At 45.5% G+C, this 25,010-nt stretch overlaps 3 protein-coding genes across 3 annotated transcripts; 2 read left to right on the top strand and 1 right to left on the bottom strand.

Annotated features, from left to right (window-relative positions):
* Positions 1-287: 287 nt before the first annotated feature.
* On the top strand, positions 288-2,046 carry PtA15_3A667 (uncharacterized protein; the record flags this gene model as incomplete). The annotated part of the gene is made up of 2 exons (XM_053167657.1): positions 288-396; positions 464-2,046. The coding sequence occupies 2 exons, from the start codon at positions 288-290 to the stop codon at positions 2,044-2,046; spliced, it is 1,692 nt and encodes a 563-aa protein (XP_053018853.1).
* Positions 2,047-15,305: 13,259 nt separating this feature from the next.
* On the bottom strand, positions 15,306-16,534 carry PtA15_3A666 (uncharacterized protein; the record flags this gene model as incomplete). Its single annotated transcript, XM_053167656.1, has 5 exons — positions 15,306-15,403; positions 15,466-15,561; positions 15,646-15,943; positions 16,127-16,301; positions 16,380-16,534. 5 exons carry the CDS (start codon positions 16,532-16,534, stop codon positions 15,306-15,308), a joined length of 822 nt encoding a protein of 273 aa, XP_053018852.1.
* Positions 16,535-17,188: 654 nt separating this feature from the next.
* Positions 17,189-24,469, top strand: PtA15_3A665 (uncharacterized protein; the record flags this gene model as incomplete). Its single annotated transcript, XM_053167655.1, has 21 exons — positions 17,189-17,459; positions 17,565-17,981; positions 18,055-18,964; positions 19,055-19,992; positions 20,192-20,229; positions 20,304-20,412; positions 20,481-20,831; positions 20,902-21,109; positions 21,195-21,341; positions 21,465-21,597; positions 21,696-21,826; positions 21,887-21,999; positions 22,124-22,251; positions 22,311-22,463; positions 22,547-22,726; positions 22,799-22,956; positions 23,049-23,180; positions 23,240-23,410; positions 23,536-23,855; positions 23,957-24,207; positions 24,431-24,469. 21 exons carry the CDS (start codon positions 17,189-17,191, stop codon positions 24,467-24,469), a joined length of 5,298 nt encoding a protein of 1,765 aa, XP_053018851.1.
* Positions 24,470-25,010: the final 541 nt, after the last annotated feature.

Raw genomic sequence — 25,010 nt, 5'->3', positions numbered from 1 at the left:
CTAGAATGTGTGTACCATACCTGTTGACCTAGAAACATGAAAAATCATCAGAAAAGAGTCCCCCAAAAGTTTTCTAGGATTTTTTATTCCAAACTTTGGAACGCCCCTGTGGGGGTATTTGAGAAGAGGTGTGGGGCACTGTACGCACGCGTTTCGCTCTTGAAGAAATAATATTCGTTTCAACATGATTTCGAATTCCAGGCACATGCTCTCCAGAGCAATCCCAGAAAAGATAAATTTAACTTCTTTCAAACCTCTCTAACACTAACAGAACGAAAAACAGCAGCATGAAGATCACCAACTCGTATCTAGTCTTCCTTGGCTTGGTAACTACCTGCACTACCCTAGATGACTCAACATGTCAGGTTACTAGGGATTTTCTTTCTGGTTGGGACGGTGAGTGAACTCCCTTCCCATGCCCTGCTGGTCCCTGATTTTTGAGGAATTACTTCCGGATCAATAGACAACACTGGTGATGGCATCACCACTCCACGAGCTACGCATGACGTAAACTTGGGCGCAGGCGGTTCGGCGGTCCAAGAGCCAAACGGAAAGATTGATTTCTTGAGAACATTTGGCACCCACCCCAATCCTACTCCCAGGCTATCCTCCGAGAACTGGGGGGAAACTCTTTCTGGTGATGTTCCTAACGAGTTTCACAGTGGAACGAAGCGTGTCAATGCTATGCCTTTTGAAACTCACTTTCCGACGTCACTGACCAAAAGGAGGAAACAAGACGAGATACCAAATCCACCGCAAACAATCGACCTCATGGAGTGCTTGGGAACGCATGGATCGCCATGCTCCCCGAAAAACCTTGATGATATCCTGCACGACGCGGTCGACGGTACGCCACGTGTTCCTAATCGAGCGCAAGGCGAGCTAGACAACATGATCCTGGAGCGAGCGAGACAGCCTCCTACAACTGCTGTTCACGTAGAAAATGCAATGCAAGGTAACCCAACTAGCTTTCAACAGCCGGTTTTCGCTCGTGGGACCCCTCTCGTTCCGAATCCGAAGTTGGATAACTTGCTTTTCTCAATGCCGTCTCTCTCCTTACATAGGGCGGAACAATTAGCAAATGGAAGCCAAAAACGTCCAATCCGTACTCCTGCTACTCACATAAACAAAAAGATGCAACTTCCAGCGCTCCGAAAGAGTCGAACACACAACACGTCTGAGGGGTGTTTATTGCGTCCCGACCCCCAAAACACCGATGTTTTTCCTGAAAACCGGATAATTGCCAACGAATTGGCTTCCTGTGAAAACGAAATTGTCGCAGAAACTGCTACAAATCCTCAACGCACCAACGCTCTCGAAAGTCAACATTCAAGCAGTCGTAATCGTCAGTATACGCGACTCGAATTTACTCATGAAGTACTTGGAAAACTTGACCCATTATCCGAAGATCAAGAAATAATTGATCAAATCAAAGCTCTGGACCCACATGAGAAGAAAGTTGTCATTCATGAAAACAACTACCAAGGCGCCATGGACATGTTCAGAAGGTGCGCCAGCATTATCAGACAACACGCGCCACAGTTCAGGGAGAAATACGGAACAAACCAAACATCAAGATTACCGTATATCAGAGATAATTTCAACCTGCTATGGCAAAATTATAAGCCATGGATTGGATATTGGAATCAAAAAACTACACTCAAACTAGAATTGGTTGACCCTTTTCACCAGATGAAAAAGGAAAGATTATGCCTTATCTTCCTATTCTATGCGGAGATGATTGAAAAAGTACTTCCCAAGAGCCAAGGGGTCTTATTAGATGACCATAATCAGAATGTTCTTGAAGCTGCCTATGAATTTTTCCAAACATGCTGGATGGCCCAAGATAAAAACAGAACTGGAAAGGATGAGTATAGCACATCACTCTGGAAGATCTTGCATATTTGGATTGTCAAGTCAGGCAGAGACAAAGCTGAAAAAATCTTCTTCAGGGATGACTATGACTCGACCATGATTCAGATTTTCTTCAATAAACTATTTTGTCTTTCAATTGAAAATCTCACCAAGAAACTATTAGAAGAATAATATCTACTTCAAATTATCTACCTATCCAAGTTTATTGAATCCACTGTCTACACAAGCTTTGAAAGTTAGATCCAATTTTGGTATAGATTTTTTTCCCCACCTCACATGCACCTGTTGAAAAAAATCATGATCAAGTGTCTTGAATTGAAACTGCAGCTTGTGCCAAGGGCCAGAGCAATTTGTACATGAAAGAGGAGCCTCCAGAGAGCAAACCAAGTTATCTCTCCCCTTGAATTCTGACTAACAGCACCCTTCTCATAAATTGAGAAGGATGCTGCAGTAAATGGTAAGCAAAAGTGAACCTTTTTCCACTGTCCAATGGCAAAGGGCAGCCCAGGAAGTTTATGCATACAGACAAAACAACCGCAAGCAGCAAAGCAAGCTTGAGGAATATCCCGGCATCAAGTCTCTACTCAAGAGAATCAAAACAGGTGCCAAAGGTAAGCAGTACAATGGCACAAGGGATGAAGATCAGATAGGAGCTAACCAAAGCCCTATCCTTTTCTCTGGGCAATGTCCAAGGAGTCAAGACCAGCACCACAAAATCCACTCCAAGAGCTGGAGAAACATTTGATAAGTGTCTGAGTAATAAGAAGCAAGTAAAATAGAAACAAAGAGGCTGATAGGGAGCTATGTTATAATTTCCAGATAACATAGTGAAACTTTTTAGCCGTTTTGCTGAAGCAAAACAAAAATAGGATAAAAAGAGGCTCTGGCTGCTATCCAAAATAGATCATATTCATCTTGAACCACAATTGTTTACTTTTAATTGTTTTTTTTTATCTTATTCTCTTTCAGTGTAGAGCGGTCTCTTGCCTGCTCTTAGGTAAAAATTACCATTTTTTTCTGATGTACTTTGGGCACTGCAAAAAACTTGTCACACACTGCAGGTAGTGTCCACTCAATGTCCCAGCCAAGGGAATGCCCCAGTGGACACAGGTACCCGTTGGCACCTGAGTACCACACCCATTTTTTCACCCAAACCCAACACCTGGCACCGCAAGTACCCCCCTTAAAAAAAGTGATTGGAAGGAAGGATGAACCCCTCCTTCTGGTTATGTTGGGTTGGGCCTGTGCCTCACAGCTGATGAGTCGCTGAGGAGTGATTTGGAGGAGGGAGTAACCCCTCCTTTGCTTTGGGTTGGGCCTGTGCCTCTCAGCTGATGAGACGCTAGAGCTCAGCTGACAGCAAACCTGACCAAAAAAATAATTGGAAGGAGGGAGGAACCCCTCCTTCCGTTTGCTTTGGGTTGGGTCTGTGCCTCTCAGCCAATGAAATTGCCAGCTGGCCATTGGGAGAGTGAATAATCTTTCTTGATTGCCCGCACTGGCCGCCTGAGGCCCCAATCCCCAAGCAAACTTGGGGGCCTTTGGCGGTTTCTGCGGATGCGGCCAGCGGGTACCTGGGTACCGGGTTGTTTTTTCACTAAAAGCTGACACCCAACAGGGATAAATAAATAACAAACAGTAACAGAGAAAGAGAAGATGTGAGAGATGATAATCAAGGCTCTGTGGACCTGTAGGTGGGAACTAAAATCCACTAGCAATGCTACTCCTTAAGGGAGTGCTGTTAAAGTTTCACTTGAAGACTTTGAGTGGGGAAGGGAGATGTGACCACGGAGGTATGACCAGAAGAGAATGGATCTGGATGGGTCTGGTGATAAGATGCTCAGACTTGGTGACTTGATTACATGTCCAAGCAACAAAGGGCAGTTACATTAATCTATGTTATCTGACATTTTTGGGTAACATAACTACCCTCATTACCCGGGGCTCCCTGTTACTTTACTAATAATGGGGTAATTTTAAGCCACCCCAATTAAGCCCCGCACGTAATGTAACAGGCCTCAAAAAAGCGGCCCGTTGGTGCATTATCCGCAGGATAACACAAAAACAGACCAATTAAGGCTGTTTTTGCCTTAATATTTGCTTGATATCAGCGGCCAACATAAAAACAGACCATTGGAGGCTGTTTTTGCCTTGATGTTTGCTTGTTATCAGGGGCCATGTGTGCCCCAATAACGTAAATAACATAAAAATAAGAGCCTTCCTGTGGTGCAATAATGTAATTGCACCAACATTGTTGGAATCAGCTTCACCCTCTTAAGAGGAGTAACCAAGGTGAGTAGTACCTTGAGTACACTCATTAAAACAAAAATATGAATATGCAAATTCATTTTGTTTCAAATCTTGTGACAGGTATCCTGGACAAGGCAAACCACAAGAAGCCTTGCGCTCTTGAATCACATGGTGACACAACTGAAGTCATCACTCAAAAACTTATTGATCTTCGATCATCAAGCTCCAAGTGAGTCAGCCTTAGATTTCCTTATGTAGAAAGATCAAATAAGCTTATAACTTATCTTCCTGATCAGTTCAAACCTTGAAATTGAAGTTCAAACCAAAACCCAAAACAGTCAACTAAGTGTGATTAACTCGTAAGTAATATGACATTTCACAAACCATTTAAGATATAATGACTTAAAAGCAAATCTATATCTTAAAACTCAAACAGTAGTATTTTGAGTTTAACAAACCAAATAAGCTTGCCAATCATCAACAAGCGGAAAAGCAACACTGCTTAAGAGCACTTTACTCAATCTTAGTTTAACAACCATCATCTGTCAAAGTAAAGTTGTTCTTTCTTTTCAACTCAAACCTGACAAAACAAAAACATGATTAAGAGCTAATCATCTGTTCTTCTTTGTTTAACAACCAGAAAGATAAACAAATTTTTGTTATTTAAAATCTTAACGTCTCAAGTCTTTTGTCAGGTCAACTCAAATAGGCTGTAGGATTCTATCTGCCTTCAGGTAAAACTAAACCCATTAATTATTGTATTTATTTTTAACTGTTACTCATAAGAAATGCAATCTCTTCAGTTTTCCTATTTCTCTCAAATGTTACGCGTAACACGTAGATAACGGCAAAAATTCCGTTACGTTACCGTTATCTAAGTGTTACGCGTAGCGTAACTACCCTTTGTTGGTCCAAGGTGCGGACTTAGAACACACAACTAGAGAGCCCCCCAGCAAGGTCCAAAGGGGGGCCTAGCAACAAAGGGTTGTCACGTTACGTTGCGTTATCCGCGCAATTTTGGTAACGTAATTACCCCCGTTATCCGGCCCCCCCCCGTTACTTTACTAGTAACGGGGTCATTTCAGGCCCTGCGCGTAACGTAACAGGCCTCATTTTTGAGGCCCGTTATTGTGTTATCCCCCGGATAACGCAATAACGGGCCATTTAAGGCTTTTTTGCCTCATTTTTTGCCCGTTCTCAGGGGCTCCGCGCGCCCGGATAACACAGCGAGTATAAAAAAATGGCTTAATGTGGTGAAATAACTTAATCGCACCGCCATTACGCGTAACGTGTAGATAACGAGAAAAATTGTGTTACGTTACCGTTATCTACGCGTTACGCGTAGCGTAACCAAGGGTGAAAGCGCAGTGTGAAGCGCAGCGGTTTTGGTGGCCGCTGTGCTGCGCTGAAAGTAGCGGCCCCGCCCGCTGCGCTACCGCTTTTTGGGTCTGGCAAGAAGCAGGGACCCGCTACTTTCAGCGGTAGCGCAGCGGAACCATCGCTGCGCTACCGCTTTTTGAGCTGGCTGCGTAGCGCTCCCCCGCTGCCAGCCAAAAAAGCGCAGCGCAGCGCAAAGCGCAGCTGTTTTGGTGGCCGCTGCGCGGCGCTGAAAGGAGTGGCCCCGCCCGCTGCGCTACCGCTTTTTTGGGTCGGGAAAAAAGCGGGACCCCGCTATTTTCAGCGGTAGCGCAGCGGGACTGGCGCTGCGCTACCGCTTTTTGGGCTGACCGCGCAGCGGTTCCCCGCTGCGCTGCGCTAAAAGACCGCTTTTTTTTCAGCGCAGCGCAGCGTTTCAGCCTTGGCGTACCTACCCTTTGTTGGGCCTAGGAACAATAGGGGGTTTCAAAGTTGGCCAGATGCAACTTCCATGCACTTTTGCAAGTCAGTGTTCAAGTTTGTTCTTGAACACCAAGTTGCAAAAGTGCATGCAAGCCACACTGTACTACATACCCTAAGCCTGCTTGAATGTTTTTTTGAATATTGATGTTCAATAAAAGCCTTGAACACCAACTTGCAAAAGTGCATGCAAGTCGTGCATGGCCAACTTTGAATCCCCCTAATGAAATGACTATGAAATGCCAGATATATGGCTGTGAGCTATGAGACCAATTTATGGGACTGGAGGAAGCAAACAGAAGAGATATGCACCTGAAGATGGTGCAGGAGATGGGACAAAGATGAGTGAGGAAGGAAAGAGGAAAAACAAGGTATAAACTATCATCTAATATACAAAGCTTATAGCAAAACCTAATTAGATGATAGTGCTGCCGCAGTTGTTCCTCCTCACCCCGCCGAGTTGCCGAGCTGCTACCGTGACAGGTCTGTGCAACTCAAAAATGACAACAGGATAGGACAGGAGGACCACTTGGTGAGACAGGACAGGAACAAGGCCACATGGCCAGACAGGACAGGAAGAAAAAGACCACTTGGTCAGACAGGACAGGAAAAAGGCCACATGGCCATACAGGACAGGAAGAAACAGACCACTTGGTCAGACAGGACATAGAAAGACCACACGGCCAGGTAGAACAGGAAACAGAAAGTGAGTGGACAGGCTCTTATTCTGACAAGTGCTGCCAAGCTGTGCCAGAGATTTCAACAGCCTCTTCTCACAATGTAAACATGAAAGGTATCTGAATTAGACAAGTCTAATCAGCCACAATTTTTTAGACTCCTCTGAGGATAGTCAACACCAGGGGAGATATGTTCCCACTCCCCAGGGAGTGCCAGAGCTGAATTTGATATGAGTTCTGGTCGGATTTGAGCCTGATGTGCATCAGTAACTCATCCCTAAATGAATTGAATTGGATGCAGAAGTGAGTCAAAAGTCAGTCAGAATTGATTTGGGAGTCAACACAATGTTGTGTAGAACTCTTTTGTTTTCTAGGTACAACTAGAGGAAAAAATATGATGAAATGATATTTCACCCAAGTCCAACTCATCAATTGCTCCTGTTTGATGATGTTGAAGGATAGGAAAGCAAAATTGCCATTCTTGAATGTAATTCCTGTAAAAAAAATGAGTTTCTTGTAATTCACATTATATGCCCTCATGTACAAAATTAAAGTAAAAAACAACTTGGTATTATTGGGTTTAGAATTTCGGAATGTGGTAATGTTGCAGTAAAATTAGTGAAACCCATTTTCTTGGAAATGCTGTAATTAATTTGAATTTGGCTAAAAAAATGGTGATAAACTATTGTATTGGGGTGAAAGTCTGAGGTAAGTCAAGGTTGGATTGCAGTGCCACCCCAGTTTGGCCACATATCCTGGACTCTTCACAAAAATGATTGTGTGGTTTTTTTTTTTTGCTTTTCAAAATCCACATGTGCACATGCAAGTGAAATTTTTTGCACTTTGCTAATAGTCACCCTAATGTACGCACGTACATTGAGGTGGAAATATCACAGGATGGGCCTTTCACAGCCACATGAAAAGTAAAAACTTTGTGTTGAGACACCAATTGTCCCCCTGATGTACGCAAGTACATAAGGGGGACAATATGACATACTGCGCCTTTCAAATCCCCATGAAAAGGACACACTGGTCACAGAGCCAAGAAAGGCCTCTATTTTGGATGAGTTCTGGATGAATTCCAGATGAGTTCTGGATTATTCCTTGGCAATTTATGGTTTATTTCAGGATGATTTCCAACTGATTTCAAGCTGACTTCCAGTCTTGTTCATACCTATTCAATATTTCTTTACCAAAGGCCTCCAGCACAGTTATGGAAAAAATTTACAGTAAGGCACTCCCTGGGGAGTGGGAACATATCTCACCTGGTGCAAGGTTCCTTAAAGGGAAACCTATGTGGTTTGTTACTGACAAAAACCACAGAAAAGGAAGGATGAATAGTCTGAGATATTCTTTGGATATAAATTCAAGATATATGAAGACCTGTGATCAAAAGAGGGGAAAAAGAAACAGGGAGAGAAGACAATCAAGAGACAGAGGTGTACCTCTGAGATACTCAAGGTTCAGTGAAAAAGGTTACAAACTGTCAATATCCTTGGTGCTTGTGATGGAAGGTGTACTGGGAGTATAGTGCCCTTTTGGTTGGTGATCCTAGGGTGTCTGAAGCTGTGGTTCTGGTTGTCTGAAGTCTGTGGATCCCTCTGATGCAAGGGGGATCCTCAATTTAAAAATAAATTCACTGTTTGCTTATGTAATTACATATGTACAAGTGGTTGGCGCGCCTAGCAGCGCTTACACGTCACTGCTGCACATGTGCACCACAACTCAAGAACTCAGGGAAGGAGTAGAGTTACAAAGAAATAGTAAGTTGTAGCTAGGGTTAAAATTGCATGAGGAAGCAGAATGTGAAGCGAAAAAAAAGATAACTCTTAAGATGAAAAAGATATAAAGTAATTTAGGTATAAAAGAGTAGAAAAGGCAGAATTTAGGCCAGCCGCAATGACTCTAAGGCTGACAATTCCCTATCCCAGCCACAGTGCGCACTGCCTCAAACTGCTTTGCGCACTGCAAATCAAAAAAATTGAAATCTCCATTATTTTTTTCTGCCCCCCGGCAAAGGGGATTTTTCTTGCCCCTCCTCCAATTTCTTGGAGTATTTGGACCCCTCAGCTGGACACAAGAGAATAATGAAAAACAAAATGCAAAAAAATAACCTAATCACAGGCTCCTGCTCCCCGGGGGATTTTCACCCTGCCAAAAAGTCATGGATTGGGTACACAGCCCCTCAAAAACGGAGCTCAAGGGGAAGAAGTACATACCCCATAACCGTTCACCATGCTGATGGCCGGAACAGATTGGTCCTGGAGCGGAGTACATATACACACTCCCCCAATGACCAGCCAGCACGCTGTGGTGCTCCATTCCAAACCATAAGTAGTATTTTATTGCTTTCTTTTACATATATTCATCATTACATTGAACATTTCCCCATAACCCTTCACAAATACCTCATTATTATTGCATATTCAGATTCTACATCAAATTTCACATATAGTCCCTCATACATAGTATACCCTTATCTTCAATGGTTCAATAGTTATAGAGGATATAAGACTTACAGATAATCTACAGTCTTCATTAGTTACAATACTCAATTCATTAGTAACTTACTGGAATCATTACAGTACATCCCTTTTACATAATTACTTTCACATACTAAACCCTTTACATACATTCCTCATTATGTACTATGGCTATTGTACACATTACATCATTAGATCTGTGCTTACCTCTTTCAGTAGTGCTCATCATTACAAGTAGTTACTATGTTCTCATCACTTTTCCCCATTAGTACATTCTTTTATTCCCATAACCAGCATTCCCTTTTCAGCATTGCTCATCATTACATACTGTTACTATGTTCACATCACTCTTCCTCATTTGTACAACCTTCATTCTCATAGCCAGAACTCTTCATTGTCTGTGCTCATCCCTCCTTACTATAAGAATCGTCTTCCCCCCCCCCTCACTTGTACCTCATGCAGAGAAATATATACAGAATTTATAGATAATTTTGGATACAGAAATTATAAGTTCCCCACTCTCATCAATCCTCCATCTCTCTTACCCTCAGTAGTCAGTAGTTAAAGCTCATAGTACTAGCTCCTAAGATCAAGCAGAAATCAGCCACACCTTTTCTTCTTTTTTCTTAGTGTTACTCTCATCCCCTCAGCATTAGTCAGGAAGGCAGCCTCATCAGCACCCTTGCATAGCTTACATTAGTACTAGTGTTGCTATCCATTTACCTTCCAAGCTCTATTCTCCCCTTTGAGTAGTTCCACAACGCATGGGGAATGCATATCAATGGTCATGGGGGGGCATGGAGAGAGGAGAGAGAGATACAGAAGCTGTATTCTTCTGTTGGCTAAAGTCAGCTGTGGCTGTAGTCAAGTTGGAGGTCCAAAGTTGGACCGCTGTGAGAACTCCTTTGTAGAGATAGTCATTTGGTACCCGCGGTGTGTACCTAGTACCGCTTGGCGGGTACCCCCTTGCACCCGCCTTGCACCCGCGCAGCGGTGCCGGGTGCAGTACTAGGTACCGGGTTTTGGCCGGAAAGCAGTGCGGTACCCGGGTACCGCCTACAAGTACCTCCCACCCCCAGGGGGATTGAGAGCCTGGACTTGGTAGATCCAGCTCGGCAAAGGCCTCCCAGCAAGCTAGGAGGATTCCTCTCGGCGTATCCAGCTCGCCAAGGGGACTCCTCCCGCGAAGCTGGATACATATATTGTATCCAGCTTGCAGACGCCAAAGAACCTCTTGATGAGCTGGAGGAGTCCCCTCGCCAAGCGGGATACATATGTATCCAGTTCGCCGAGAGGAATCTTCCAAGGGAGCTGGATGTGTCCAGCTCGCCGTGAGACCTCCCTAGCCGAGCTGGATATTGTGTATCCATCTTGGTGAGGGATGAGCCATCTTGGCAAGCTGAATACATATTATGTATCCAGCTTGGCAAGGGATGTCCACCGGGTGAGCTGGACGCATATCTAGCTCGCTGGGTGGACTTGCCTCTTTGACCGGAGCCATTCCTCCGGTCAAAGAGGTGTACATGCCTCCAATTGGATGGATCAATTCCTCCGGTCAGAGGTGTGTATTCCTCCTCAACCGGAGGGATTCCTCCGGTCAAAGAGGAGAGCCAGTGCTTGCCGGGAGGAGTCCCTCCTGGCAAACAGTGGCCTGTTTGCCCTCCAGCTTGTTGCAAAGGACGGCAACAAACTGGATGGAGCAAGCAGGACAGCAGGAGGCTGCCACACCAAAAAATATCACGGGTGGTACCCGCGGTACCTGCCAGCGGTACTCGTGGTACCTCCCAGGCGGTGCCGGGTGCGGTACTGGGTACCTGAAATTGGCCAAAAAGCGGTGTGGTACCCGGGTACTGCTTGGTACCCGGGTCCCAAATGACTATCTCTACTCCTTTGGGACGGGTGGAATTTCTGTGAGGGGGAGATAACAAATATGATATTGCAGTTAAGCAATATTTATGTTACGGGTGGTTTGAAGGACCTGCCCCTCTATTGTACTACACAAGGATTCTGACAACAAAATTTATTTATTGTTGTGGCAAAACCTTGATAGAGATGACTATGTGCAGTAGTCTTTATCAGACTTAGATCAAACAATTTAGATGATGTGCAATGACACAAGCTATTTAAGAACCTGATTATGATCACAGGTGTTGGGTCAGTGGATGTTTGAGATCACACTGTTAAATGAATGAGTGACTGGTTGGTTGGTGGCTGCTATTCACATGCTGAATTCATATAAGGGGGGAGGAAGGGCTCCTTACATAGTCTATCTACAAGGCGGCCAACATGTGGTTCTAGCCCTAAGTCTAATTGAATATGCATACAAATATGGCCAACTTGTGGTTCTAGCCTTAACTCTAATTGAATATGCACAAAGAAAAACATGATCCAGTTGTGGTTGGCTCTAATACCATATTATGTACTACCAATATACTACTATACTATGTACTTATGTTGGATGAAAACCATTTAACCAAAATAACTTTTGACTGAGTGGAGCTATCCTAGTGGTTCAAGTGAGTGACTAGGGGTTAAATGACCTGTAGAATCTAATTATGCAATAATAAATCTAAGAATATACCTCCTTCTCATGTATTCAACCATCACTTTATGTAATTTGATACTTGAAACAGATTTGGCACACCACACCGCCGGAAATGCAAGCTTTCTCAATATTGCTGTAAGCTTGTAGATTACAACAGGGTTACATATCTGTTTGTGTTGCAGGAGGTGCCAAAATCAGGAAAAGAAAATAGCCAGTTTATGACAAGTGACATCACACCAGCTCCAGCCAGCTACCAACAGTGGGCCGCTACGCTACACTATGCTATTTCAGTGCTACATGTTAGTGTAGCGGCAAAAAGCGCCCGCCAATTTTGAATAGCGTTAGCGCGCAGTTAGCGCCGCTACGCTGCGCTGATTTTCAGCGGCGCTAAAAGTGCGCCAATTTTTTGTTAGTGTTAGCGCGCCGCTACAGTCGCTAAGCTACGCTACGCTGCGCTACAGCGCTTTTAGCGGAAAAACAGCCCTTTTTTCTGCTAAAAGCGCTGTGGCGCAGCGAAGCGCGCTTTCTTTGGCGCCCTCTGTGTGTAGCGTTAGCGCCATTGCTCGCATCTGCGCTAACACTACGCTAACAGCTAAAATGGCTGCGCACCCTGTGCGCATAGCGTTAGTGCAGAGATGAAGCAATTCCGCTAATGCTATGCTAAAAGTTAGCAGAATTCAGCTACGCTAACGCTACAGTTAGCGTAGCTGGCCCACCGTTGCAGATACCCGCCATCTATCCAATATCTATCCACTATTTACCCCAATCTCCCAACCATCTCCTCAACTTCCAGAATTTATTGGGAGTTACTGGCGCGTAGCAGAAGGGGCTAAGGTCCTTGTTAGGCGCCCCTCCCACTCCACAGCTAGGTGGACGCTCATACAAGCCTATGAAGCCGGACACCTAGCTGAACCGCAACCCACAATACGCGCACGTACGACAAAGCGGAGTTACGCAAGACAAACTCGGGCGGAGAAACCAGCAAGCGGACTAGAGGACCAACCACAGCAATGCACAAGGGCGCTCCAGGGTCCTCCAGGGTAGACAGGTGAGTATCCAAGCCACTGGTACACTCAGCGGCTTCCACCACACCAGTCTCACTCAGTCCTTCATTCTCGACTCAGAGTGCATATCACTCATTGCCAAGTTTCCTTTTTTTGGCCTCCCACCCTCCCTTCAAGCAGGGGAAGAGGATGCTATGCCCCCCCTGTCCTGGGGGAGGTGGCATACATCCATCCTTGGAGGGCCTATGGGGGCTTACATTAGGCCCTCCTCAAAGAAGCCTTTGGCTAAGCGCTCAAGCTGTCTCGCGGAGGACTGGCCACTGCGCGCAGATGTTCTGGGCAGAAGGCTATGGTAATCCAACACCTTGCCCAGCCTCAAGGGGCCGCCTCACGCAGTCAACCCACACATTGAGCGGCCTGGAGCCGCTCACAGCAATGTGACGCTTGGGTCGCCCTAGGAGGTCAAGCATAGGGAACCCCCCATGGCTTGACGCTCCAAACAATGTACAGCTAAAGGTGCCGCTCTCATGGACCAAGGACTGTTCAGTTTTTGATGAGCCCAACTGATCCTCAGTTCTGTCCAGCTGATACTCAGCTTTGGTACCCAGCTCATACTCAGATTTTTTGCCCAGCTCATGCTCAGCTTTTTCACACAGCTCACTCTCAGAATTGGAATAAAGCCTTTTGACCAGTCCTTGCCCAGGTGATGCTCAGCTTTGTACTAGTCCTGGCGCAGCTGATGCTCAGCTTTTTACCAGTCCTTGCTCAGCCTTTTCCTAGTCCTGTCCCAGCTGATGCTCAGCTTTGACCCAGTCCTGGGCCAGCTGGCCAGCTGATGCGTAGCTTGCTGGGTATCAGCTTATCCAGGCCAGGGAAAAAGATGGGTATCAGCTTGGACAGGACCAGAGCTGAAAATCAGCTAGGATAGGGCCAAAGCTGAGCATCAGCTGAGCCAAGGCCAAGACTGAGCATCAGCTGTGCCAGGGCCAAAGATGATTATCAGGTAGCCGGTGCCAAAGCTGAGCATCAGCTGGGCCAGGGCAAAAACTGAGCATCAGCTGAGCCAGGGTAAAAGCTGAGCATCAGCTGGGCCAGGGCCAAAGCTGAGCATCATCTGTTTTTTTCACATTGAGTGCTTTGATCCTGACACCTGTCATGTGAGCCCTAGATGTGCTAGTGGAGAGGAGCAGCATTGGAGCAGTGTTGGAGCTGAAAACAAAGCTGCATCATGTCACTTGCCATCAAGTGACTACTTTTTTTTCCTGTTGCAAGGGCTGCCATGGCAAGGAAAAATGTAACAAGACCAACAGGGGCTTCTGAGTTCAATATGGATAACATTGGCGGTTTTGTAAATCCAATGGAACATGCAGCAACTGTTACAGTGGCAAGCAATACTGCCCAAGGCAGTGGGCACGGATTTATGGTTGGTGGTGGTGGGTGATTGGGGAGCGGTAATGGCAGGGAATTGGAGACAAGCTGGGATGTGGCTGGTGGTGAGTGCTCAGAGCATCAGCATCCATGGCTAAGTTAGCCTGGATTAGGGCACTTGGTCCACCCATGCATGCACATTGGCTTGGATCAAATTGACCCAGTGCTCCGTTTGGAGCTAGTGGAATCTATTAGGGCCCCAATTTAGGGCCCGCAGTGGGAATGCTCTTAGTCTGACAGAAAAATGCATGTGAATACAACAATATGTATGACTCAATTCATATGGAAATTCCCCGGCCCAAGTGCCCATAACTCTGCCTCCTCAGAGACTTCTCAGCCAAAACCAAATAATCCCCCTGACCCAAAGAAAGCACAAAAACAATTGTGATATATTCAACCTTTCTGTGCGTACATCTCTTTCCCTCTTTGCTCTCATGCATTTGGCCTTGCCCCGTCAGTCATAATGAATGTGACACGCTGAGTCACACTGCCCTTGATTAAGGTAAGACAAAACAACATCTTTACACATAGCTCTTGTTTCTGGCAAATAGCCCCCTAGCAAGCCTTCACATATCTTCATGATGGACACTTGAATTGCCATAGATAAAGGGCATTTCTGCTATGTCTTTCAGGATCTATGGAATAACATGCGCAAGAGCATCATGTTTTTCTCTCAGCTGTACAGCCAAAAATTACTAATTGAAAGGGTCCATCCAAGCTTTCTGAAAAACACAATATAGGGGACAAATTTTCTTCCTGGGCCCTGCCAGATGGGCCCCAACACCTTGGACACTCCTTTTCACAAATTCCGCAGCCATTGACAGAAATTGCGGAAGATAAATAAACAAGAGGTGGTTTATCAGTGGAGTGTTTGATAATAAGCAGAAACAAATACATGATCATGATCAAATAATCAAGATCAGTTCAATAAATAAGTCAGATTATGGCGACAATGAACATTTGAGGATATTGCTTGATTTCCCGTGGGTGTGGGAACAATAGAGGAGTCAGTCAGGAAAAAAAAGGAATAAGAAATACAGAGAAGCAGAGAATAAACAGTGGAGGATAAGGGTAATCAAGTCACAATGATTTCCCAGGGATCATAAATAGATTAGAGAGATGGATATGGGGTGGCAGCATGTATATATATATATATATATAGTATTCGTATGTATAAATATGTGAGGGTTAGAGAGTGAGTGAATGGTTAAACAAGTTTCATCGATCCAAAGCCAAATCCGTTGGTCCCGATAGGTTTCAGTTGAAGCTTTTGGTAGGGAAGAGAAGCTGGATCGTAGTAATAGGCTGGAAGAAATCGCTTCACTTTAATCTTCGATCGGAGGGGTTTTTTGTTGGAGGGGTCTTACCTTCGACTAAACCGGTCTGTTTCTCTAAACAGACGTAGTAGAAACCCTGGATCGACAGCCCAGATTGTGTGGGTTCACAGTTCACGAAATTAGTCTCTGAAACAAAACGCAAAAAAAAAAGTTTAGAAGGAAGTATCGAGGCGACTGGATTGGTATGTATGAGAGATGTGTGGAGCTGACCCTTCCATCTCATGAGGATGAAACGAGAGTCGAGAGCGTCGATAAAAGCGGGGTCGTTTTGGAGTATGTCGAAGATAGAATCGGGGTTGATGGCGAAGAAAGCCTTAGTTTTGCTCCAGTAGCGCAGATCGTTAGAGTGGGAGATGGATCCGAAGGTATTGATTTGATCGAGATGGTGTCTGGAGCGAGTGGGGTCGACTGAGGCGCTGAGAAGGGGCCCGATCTTGTAGCGACCTTCGTCCTCGAGCTCGTTAGTCCAGAGCTGCTTGGGGGACTTCTTCAGGTCGATGATCTCGCCCTCCCAAGCAGTGATGATCATGGTTGTGCTGGTGGTGGTGCTATCGTGATGGGGTAGTGGTGGGTCTGCTCGGGGCGGTCTGGGATGGTGGTCGGGGTTGGAGAGGGTGTTATTGAAGAGGCCGTCGGCTTGCATCATCCCTGCAAGTTTTCCGGTGCGATGGTCGGAGTGTGTGATGGTGACCCGGACAGTCCATTCGGGAGGGTTTGTGAGGGTTTCGTGGTGGTCGAGACATTGCGGGGTGGGGAGATGATGGTCGGGATGGATGCGGTGGTGGAGGCGGAGGTCGCGTTCGAAGTGGGATGCGCTGGCTAGACGGACAGGCTGGCTGGTTCCGAGGGGATCATCTGTTCCTGGGCTGGCTTGGCGGTGGTGGTGGTTGGAGTAGTGCTGGTGCTGGGTGAGGGGGGAGTGGTGGTGGTGGTCGACCGATGACTGGGAGCCAATGAAGACTGAGCCGGGTCGGAGGAAGGCAGAGTAGGCTGGGCTTGAGGGAGACAGCTTGGAGGGGGATCCTGGAGGAAGTCGAGTGGTTGCGGTTGGAAAACGGAAGATGGCTGGGCCCGGGGTCAGAGGGACTCGCGACTTCATACACTCCCAACCAGACAGAACTCAACTTCCCTTCCATCAATTCTTGGATCAAGTTGAGTTTCACAATGTCATCCCAGGAGAAGCGGCTGTGTGTTTTCTCGAAAAATGGGCCATCCATCTTGTCATTTTGTTTGTAAACAGTTGCCATATTCCTGTTTTACAGGCCGATGTCCCATGTAGCTCCAAACCCTCGAACTACATGCCACGCCTCAAACACACCCAACGCACACAAAACCAATCAATTTCAGTGAGCACTGTAGGTCATGTTTTATGCGTAAGTTTGCGTAACTGAAGAGGGGCCGCAGATCCAACGGCAAGTGCGCCCGTACCAGCGCTGGTTCTGCCTATCACGACAACGACACAGTTCAGCAAAAAGAAGGACAATTTCATGTGTAATAACAGGCACAAAAAAGAGTGAGCCCATTGCCGGATTTGAACCAGCGACCTCGGCATGACCACCGGGCAGTACAAGTGCCGCGCAATAACGACTATGCTAAACAGGCTCCGCAATGCCAGAGCGGCCAATATCAGGTAGTGATCCATGCCATAATAATCATAACCCCCATCGTCCGCGTCCCAACTGATGGCTCCTGCTCAAAACTGTGATTGCTTGCCGGTTCCGTCATCCAAGCCCTTCCACACGCGCTATCCAGTATGACCGAGCCATTGAGGGATCATATCCCCGACGAAAGCCCGTCAATCCGATTCCGTCTCATTCAACTGGACACTCTCAGTATTTCTCCTTCGGATTCTTCCCTTTGCTTGAAAACGTCGCCCTTCCTTCCTCGCGACCAACAGTTTTACAAAGTTCCAGTTGTCAGATTGTTCGGCGCGACTCAGGCCGGCCAACGCGTCGTAGCCCACGTCCACGGGGCTATGCCCTACTTCTACGTGCAATTTGAGGCTGGGATTAACCCGGATACCGGTCAGGATCGACTTATCCATTCCTCAAGACCTAGAATCATTGGGCTGACGCGCATTTGATGAATGCTGCACATTTATTCAAACCGTTGGCATATCTTCATTCTAGTGCATAGCTACATTCGCAGATTGGGCGCTGCCCTCAATTACGCAACTGCTGCTTCACTGGGAAAAATTAAAATGAGTAATCCAGCCGATCGAGGAAAACACCAATACGTAGCTTTTATTGCTCTGTGCAAGGGCATCCCATTCTATGGATTCCATGTGGGCTATCGTTATTTTTTAAAAATATATTGCTTGCAGCCCAAGTTCAAGAAGCGGATGGCCGAATTACTCCGAACAGGCAAGGTCATGAATCCCTTTGCTTATTCCCAAGGCGCTGGAGCTCAAGCTTCTAGTCGACCTGGGGGATTCAAAGTTTTCGAGGAACATATCCCATTTCACTTACAGTTCATGCTTGACCACAACCTATACGGATGTGGCTGGGTAGAACTATCCAATTGTGTTTTCCGAAGACCATTGCCTGGTGCGTCTCCAATATCAACTTGGCTATTTCAACTCCCTAATCGAGTCCAGTGAACTTTTGTTGTGAACTATAGATACGTATAACACTGGCGAAACATCTAACGGACCAATTTATTTGGCGAGTAACGTGCCAGCATCTCAGATGGCGCCCATGGATTTGATAAAGTCTTCCTACTGTCCCATCGAATTGGACTGCACAGTAGCTGACATCATGAACCGCCACTGGGTCAAGGAACGCCAGTTGCATCAAGACTTTGTAGAGTTTTTGAAACACCCCATTCCAGACGATGAAAAGTTGGTTCAAAGTGTCAAAGAATTGTGGGAAGACGAGCGCAAACGACGCCAAAAACGCGGTCAGACAGGGCCAGAGGAAGTGCGCGAAACAGGTCCCGCTACCCAACGCGACTATCCGAGAGGTGAACAGCCTCAATGGTTTATGGAACCCAGTTTTCGGTCACAGATCGAAGAATTGATTCGCAACAAGCATCAGAATCCAGCCGAGCAAGATACACTGGACCTCGAGACGGCTTTCAAACAGTTTGTCAAGCCCGAGTCAAAACTTTCGCAGTTGATACCCACCACGTTCCAAGCCGTCGATGCTATTCATATCAGCAAGTGGATCAAGGACGAGCAAGAGGAGAATCCATATGGTATCTGGGCCATCCATGGAATTGGAACTGGTTCGGCTACCAAACCTGACAATAAGCAAAAATCGAAAGATTCGGCCGATGGGCTTTTCAACGAAGAAGCACAGCTGCATCTTGGGATCGATGTCGCAGCTATCCAGTCACAAATGGAAAGCTACAAGGACGAAGGCCCGGACGACGAAAACGATCTTGTTCATAATCCGGCACTTGATCCAATCGAAGAGGAAGACTTTGATGAATTGAATTGGGACGAAATCGATAACCCCGATGTATTGGGCCAGGCTGAACCCAACGCTGGCGGATCAAAGCGCGCAACTCCTACGAAATCAAAAAATTCGTAAGTGTGATCGATTTGAGAGTTAGGCATTCAACAGTGTAACTCTTCTTCTTCATTCCTATGATTTCTGATATATTAATCCATTAGCAGCCGTTCTCCCGCAGTTTCTCCGTCCAAAAGGTTGCAAAGTCCTGCGAAGGGCCTCCAATCTCCGAGAAAACTCAATCTCGATAAGCGGCTCCTTCAACCGGGCAGAATACCAGCGGATTCTTACGAGCTAGACGCAGATAATTCTATGAAGCGGGAACGACAGGAGCAGGACGACGGCTTTTTTCAGCCTAAAGCCGGTAAAATGATGCGTTTTGTTGAGCGTCTTCAGCAAGACGATAGTATACCGAAAATGAGCATCTCGAATGAGCACCACTCAGGCCCACCGTCCCGCCCAATCGCCAGTACAAGTCTGCAGGTCGAGCGCACGGATTCGGTTGCTCCCTCTGTACCAATTCCTAACTCACGAGATGTGAGCAACAATGGCCATCAGCAAGTCGGATCAAGCTCATCACGAGAATCGCACGAGCTGTCCCTCAATCGGTCAAACACACCGAAATTTGAAGCAGATCAGCCAGCAGAAGGCGACTTGGCCCCCGACTTGGATTCCCTTTTCGCGAGCCAATCAACCATTACGAATGAAAGAGCAAAGATGAGACTCGACATGGCTATACTAACTCAAACCCAGCATCCCAAAAAGAGCTGTACCGAAACTCAATGGTATCGATACCATGCGTCTCCCCCGTCAACAGTTGAGCTTGTAAACTCACTGAGTGACTTTGACTTACCGATGAAAATATACAAAGATCCATTTTATTCAGATCCTAATGATGTGCCCACTCGGAAAAGAGAATATGCTGGGAGACAGTATACCATCTTGGGTAGCTCATTGAGATTCATCAAGGAATTCGAGCACGCGATCAAAAGCTTTGGGGCGCCCGGACTCCTCTCGCAAAAGTCAATCCCTCATATCCCCAGATGGGAATTCGCTACCCCTCCGCCAAAACTATCTGCTTTGAAAATGGCACCGATAAGTAAAAGTATGTCGAAAGACTTACCTATCAGACCACATTTAAATTTGTATTGACATCCTCCTTTCCTTTCTTCTTCTACAATTTTGTGTTTGTTTAAAATTTATCGTCCTCATTTCTCCCTTTACTTTCCAATCATTCGACTCTACTACTCCCCGTTATCCCCTTTTTTCTTTGGCATTGCCACTCTGACCTCTTGTAAAAAAAGCTCTCAAATGTCCAAAAGATTTCCTGCTCGTTTCCCAGGTTATTTCGATCAAGATCTCAACTATGTTTGACGCGTTGAAAAGCTCATACGTTGGAAATATTTGCTTACTTAGATCGAAGGTCCAACTCAGCATAACGGCGGCTTCAAGTTCACTCAAGTCAAATCGAAATCAACAGCGCACGAATCACAACACATGGACGTTCTTGCAATTGAAGTATATGGTAAGAGTGGGAAGAAAAGCTTCTATCTCCTGAACATCACTGATCCTGTGATTGGCTTGCTTTCCCAGCCGACAGTAAGAACGAAAGACGGCCTGATCCAGCTACAGACCAGATTAGGGTATTATTCTATTGTTTGAAAACGGAACGAGCCGATATCGAACTCAATCGACCCGATTCTATTTCTCGCGTCGGTATCATCATGGTGGATGAGCATCAAGAAAATGCCCAGGAATCTTTGCCACAACTTAGATTACCCAAATACGCTTTAGATCAATGTTGTGTTGAGGTAGTCCACACTGAAGTTGACTTACTGAATTCACTCATAGATAAAGTCAGGAACTGGGATCCAGAAGTCTTAACTGGATATGAATTGGAAAGTTGGTCATGGGGCTATGTGATGAGACGGGGTTGCGAGCTAGGTAAGGTTTTCCGGTTGATGGCTGTTCTTGCATCCGGTCCCAAACTGATTTTGGGTGGGTAAATTTCCAGACTTTGACTTGGTTTATGAGTTTGGTCGAGTCCGATCCGAATCTCACGGCCGATTTGCTGGCAAAGACGATAAATGGGGATATACCCATGGCTCGTCGATTAAGATAACTGGTCGCCATGTCCTTTCAATATGGCGTATTATTCGAAGTGAACTAGCTTTAACCCAATATACATTCGAGAATGTAGTTTATCATGTTTTACGCACTCGGTAAGCAATTGACCAAGCAGAAAATAAAGGAAGATGTCGATATTTGCTCATTGCCTTTTCCATTCCGGTTTATTACTTCTCCAAGAATTCCGCATTATTCATTTTCCACTCTAGCCAAGTGGTGGAAGGAGGGAACTGTAGAGCAACGAAGAAGGGTCTTAATGTACTACATTGCCCGGGTAGAGCTCGACATAACTTTGGTTGAAGAAACCGAGATCATTTCGCGCAATGCGTTAGTGTTTTCGTTTGCTTAAAAGGTGTTGATTGGGCTACCCATCGATTCTACTCTTCCATCGCAAATTCACCAAACTTGATCACTCTCCTAAATCAATGAACAATCAACTGACAACTTTAGGGAAATTTCTCGAACGTTGGGTGTCGATTTTTTCTCCGCCATCTCTCGAGGATCACAATTCAAAGTTGAATCTGTCTTGTTTCGGATTTCCAAGCCGGAAAACTATTTGTTGCCTTCACCTAGTCGAGACGAAGTGAGTGTGGCCATGAATTCCCTCGAATTTCAATTGGCTTATCCCCTTCAATCTGTTAATTGGCTTCTTCTAACTCATTGAATAATGATTTCTCCCAGGTTGGAAAGCAGAATGCTGCCGAATGTATCCCTCTTGTTATGGAGCCACAATCGGCTTTTTACAAAAGTCCCCTTTTGGTTTTGGACTTTCAGTCTCTCTACCCCTCGATCATGATTGCTTACAATTACTGGTGTGTGCATCAAAGTTGATCGTGTATATATTGACTTTCTAGCTGATGACCCCTCTCAAGCTACTCAACTTGCCTTGGCCGAGTGAGCCCTTTCAAAGGCGTTAATAAGCTGGGAACTTCGACCCTAGACTTGCCTGATGGTCTGCTCAGATTGCTGAAAGACGATATTATTGGCGAGTTTGAAAGGCTCTCATATTCTGCCGTTCGCCATCTGCCCATCGCAGGTTTCAAATCCAGCATGGACAGCGTAACGTAGTACTAACCACCGTTGCAATCATTTTATTTCACATACTCCAGTTTCTCCCAACGGACTCATGTTTGTAAAACATCATGTCCGCAAGAGCTTATTGAGCAAGATGTTGAGCGAATTCCTAGACACGAGGGTTATGATCAAGCAAAGTATGAAATTCACCAAAGATGACAAGGTTGGAATGCGATATTAATTCCATAAACCGCCACTTACTGATGAGTTCAATACTTACAGGCACTGTCAAAAATGCTTAACGCGAGGCAACTGGGTCTCAAATTCATCGCAAACGTGACATATGGTTATACCAGCGCTTCTTTCTCTGGCAGAATGCCCTGTGTTGAGATTGCAGATGCTATCGTTCAGACTGGAAGGGAAACGTTAGAAAAGGTTCGCGAATGATTCAATCCTTGCACAAAACCGAATAGACTAAAGTTACCTTGTGACCACAAACTGGTCTGACTAAATATCAGTCGATGGAATTCATCCACAGCGTCGAGGAATGGGGGGCGAAAGTAGTATACGGCGATACGGACAGTTTGTTTGTGTACCTACCAGGGAAAACCAAGGAAGAGGCGTTTAGGATCGGAAATGAGATGGCAGACGCTGTCACCAAGAGAAATCCCGCACCAGTTAAACTAAAATTTGAGAAAGTCAGTGATTATTACTTTTTGCCTTGAATTCTGATGGAGCTAAACTTGCACTCTATAATTTAACTCGCTCAGGTTTACTTGCCATGTGTCTTGATGGCAAAAAAACGCTATGTCGGGGCGAAGTACGAGAATTTGAGCGATACCGAGCCGGTGTTTGATGCCAAAGGCATCGAAATAGTCAGGCGCGATGGGATTCCAGCGCTGCAAAAAATCCAGGAGACCTGTCTCAAGTCGGTTGCCTGTTCTGTTTTTGACATTCCCTTTTGGGACTTGATGATGAAACGGTTCAGAAGCTTATAGAATCATGATTAAACTTCAAAAGAAAGCTATTCGCAACTCAGGATCTCTCCGATATCAAGGCGTACCTTTACCGTCAATGGCAAAGACTGTTACTTGGCAAAGTATCCATTCAAGATTTCACCTTTGCCAAGGAGGTCAAACTAGGAAGTTACAGGTGTGTCATCAGACGGTGGTTTGGACAAGATAAAGCAAACTTACTTTTCTATCCATCAGCGAGAAAGGTCCACCACCACCAGGTGCTTTGATTGCAGCCCGGAAGATGGCGATAGACCCGCGAAGTGAACCCGCCTATGCGGAGCGTGTACCCTATGTTATTGTCAAAGGGGCACCCCAATCTAGGCTAAGAGATCGAGCTGTTTCGCCGGAATTACTTTTACAGAACCGGTCGGTCTTTTTTAAAATTGCTTGCGTAAAGATTTTGTTGGATGGCTTGACCTCAATTCCGTCAAAGAGTTTGAAGGCCGGTTTGCTGATATTCGTGCGCTACCAAACCCCTTGGGAAATCGCAGTCTTTTAGCGCTTGATGCGGAGTATTACATCAACCGAGTCTTCATTCCATCTCTTTCTCGCATATTTAATCTCATCGGAGTGGATGTAGCGGCATGGTATCAATCGATGCCCAGAATGATCCGCGTAACAAAATCGAGTGGATTATTCGAACCTGATAGAGTGAACGTCACTGCCAAGATTTCAGATAAGCCATCAGCGGAGCCTGTCAATATACAGCATGCAGATTTGGCACAACAATTAACCAAAGCAAACAAACTTTTGGTCGATGAGCATTTCCATAGTGACAGGTGCTTGAACTGTGAGAAGGAGGGGCAGAAGGGTATGTACTTCAAAAAATTAAATGGCTCCCAAAACAATTGAGCAAAATTATCAGGATGCTGATCGGCTTGCTTCATTGAAAATTATAATCGGTGAATATAGGGATTCTGTGTGAAAGTTGCTCTAGTAATCCAACCGGAGTGGCATGCTCACTTTTGACCAAAGCAAGATCTATCGAAAAAAAGAGAGCGCAGGTCGAAGTGATTTGTAGGAGGTGCTCGTCTATTTCGACAATGGAAGCCAAAATTGACTGCGATTCATTGGATTGTTCGATTCTATATGAGCGTGTCAAAACCAATTGGATGATTGAAGACAGTGTCAAGTTGATCAGCGCCGTCGATCAAATCGAAAAGGTAATTTGGTTCTTCTTTCCTCCCATCAGCTCGTCAGCCGTTCGTGTTTCTTCGCTCAATCTATTTCATCACGAAAATTCCCAACACGCTTCCAAAAAACCACTACCTGGGATGCTGTTTCGGTGGTCTTCAAACATGAATCTCCTGACTGTTAATCCGATCGCTTACCAAACTTGGATTCTCTCATATGCGTTTCTTTCCCCTCCTCCCCCCAAAAAAACAGGGAAAAAACTTGAGTCAAATGACATCGCTGGAGTGGTAGTTTGATGGATTATTTGTACAATTTTTGGCTGGGTGGCTAGAGGGAATATCACCGAGTGAAAAGTTGCGGAGAAGCTATCCACATAGGTTTCTTGTCCCCATTGTTGTCAAATTTCCCATAATTTTTGCTGTATGTACAAAAGATTGTGTTTTCACATTGAAGGTGTACCTTGAATAATCCGCGCATAAGAATTTTGCAACCACAAAAATTTAAAAGGGTGGGTTTTTTACATTGGCCAGATGCAACTTGCATGCACTTTTGCACTACAACACCAAACCTCCTCAAATGTTTTTTTGAATGTTGGTTGTCAAGAAAAGCCTTGAACAAAAACTTGCTAAAGTATGTACATGTATTGCAAGTCATGCATGGCCAACTTTGAATCCCGCAACACAACACATCCAAAAAAAGATGAGTTATTGCAGATTTTGTTTGTTGAAAATGTCTCACAGTGGGGTGAAAGTAATGTTGCAAGTCTTGTAAATACATGTGGCAAAACTGGGTTGCTAGGCTACACAGCGGTTCCACATCGCCGCCAATCCGG

The sequence above is a fragment of the Puccinia triticina genome, chromosome 3A, assembly GCF_026914185.1.
Source record: "Puccinia triticina chromosome 3A, complete sequence".
NCBI lineage: Eukaryota > Fungi > Basidiomycota > Pucciniomycetes > Pucciniales > Pucciniaceae > Puccinia > Puccinia triticina.
This window is presented reverse-complemented; position numbering and strand designations above follow the sequence as displayed.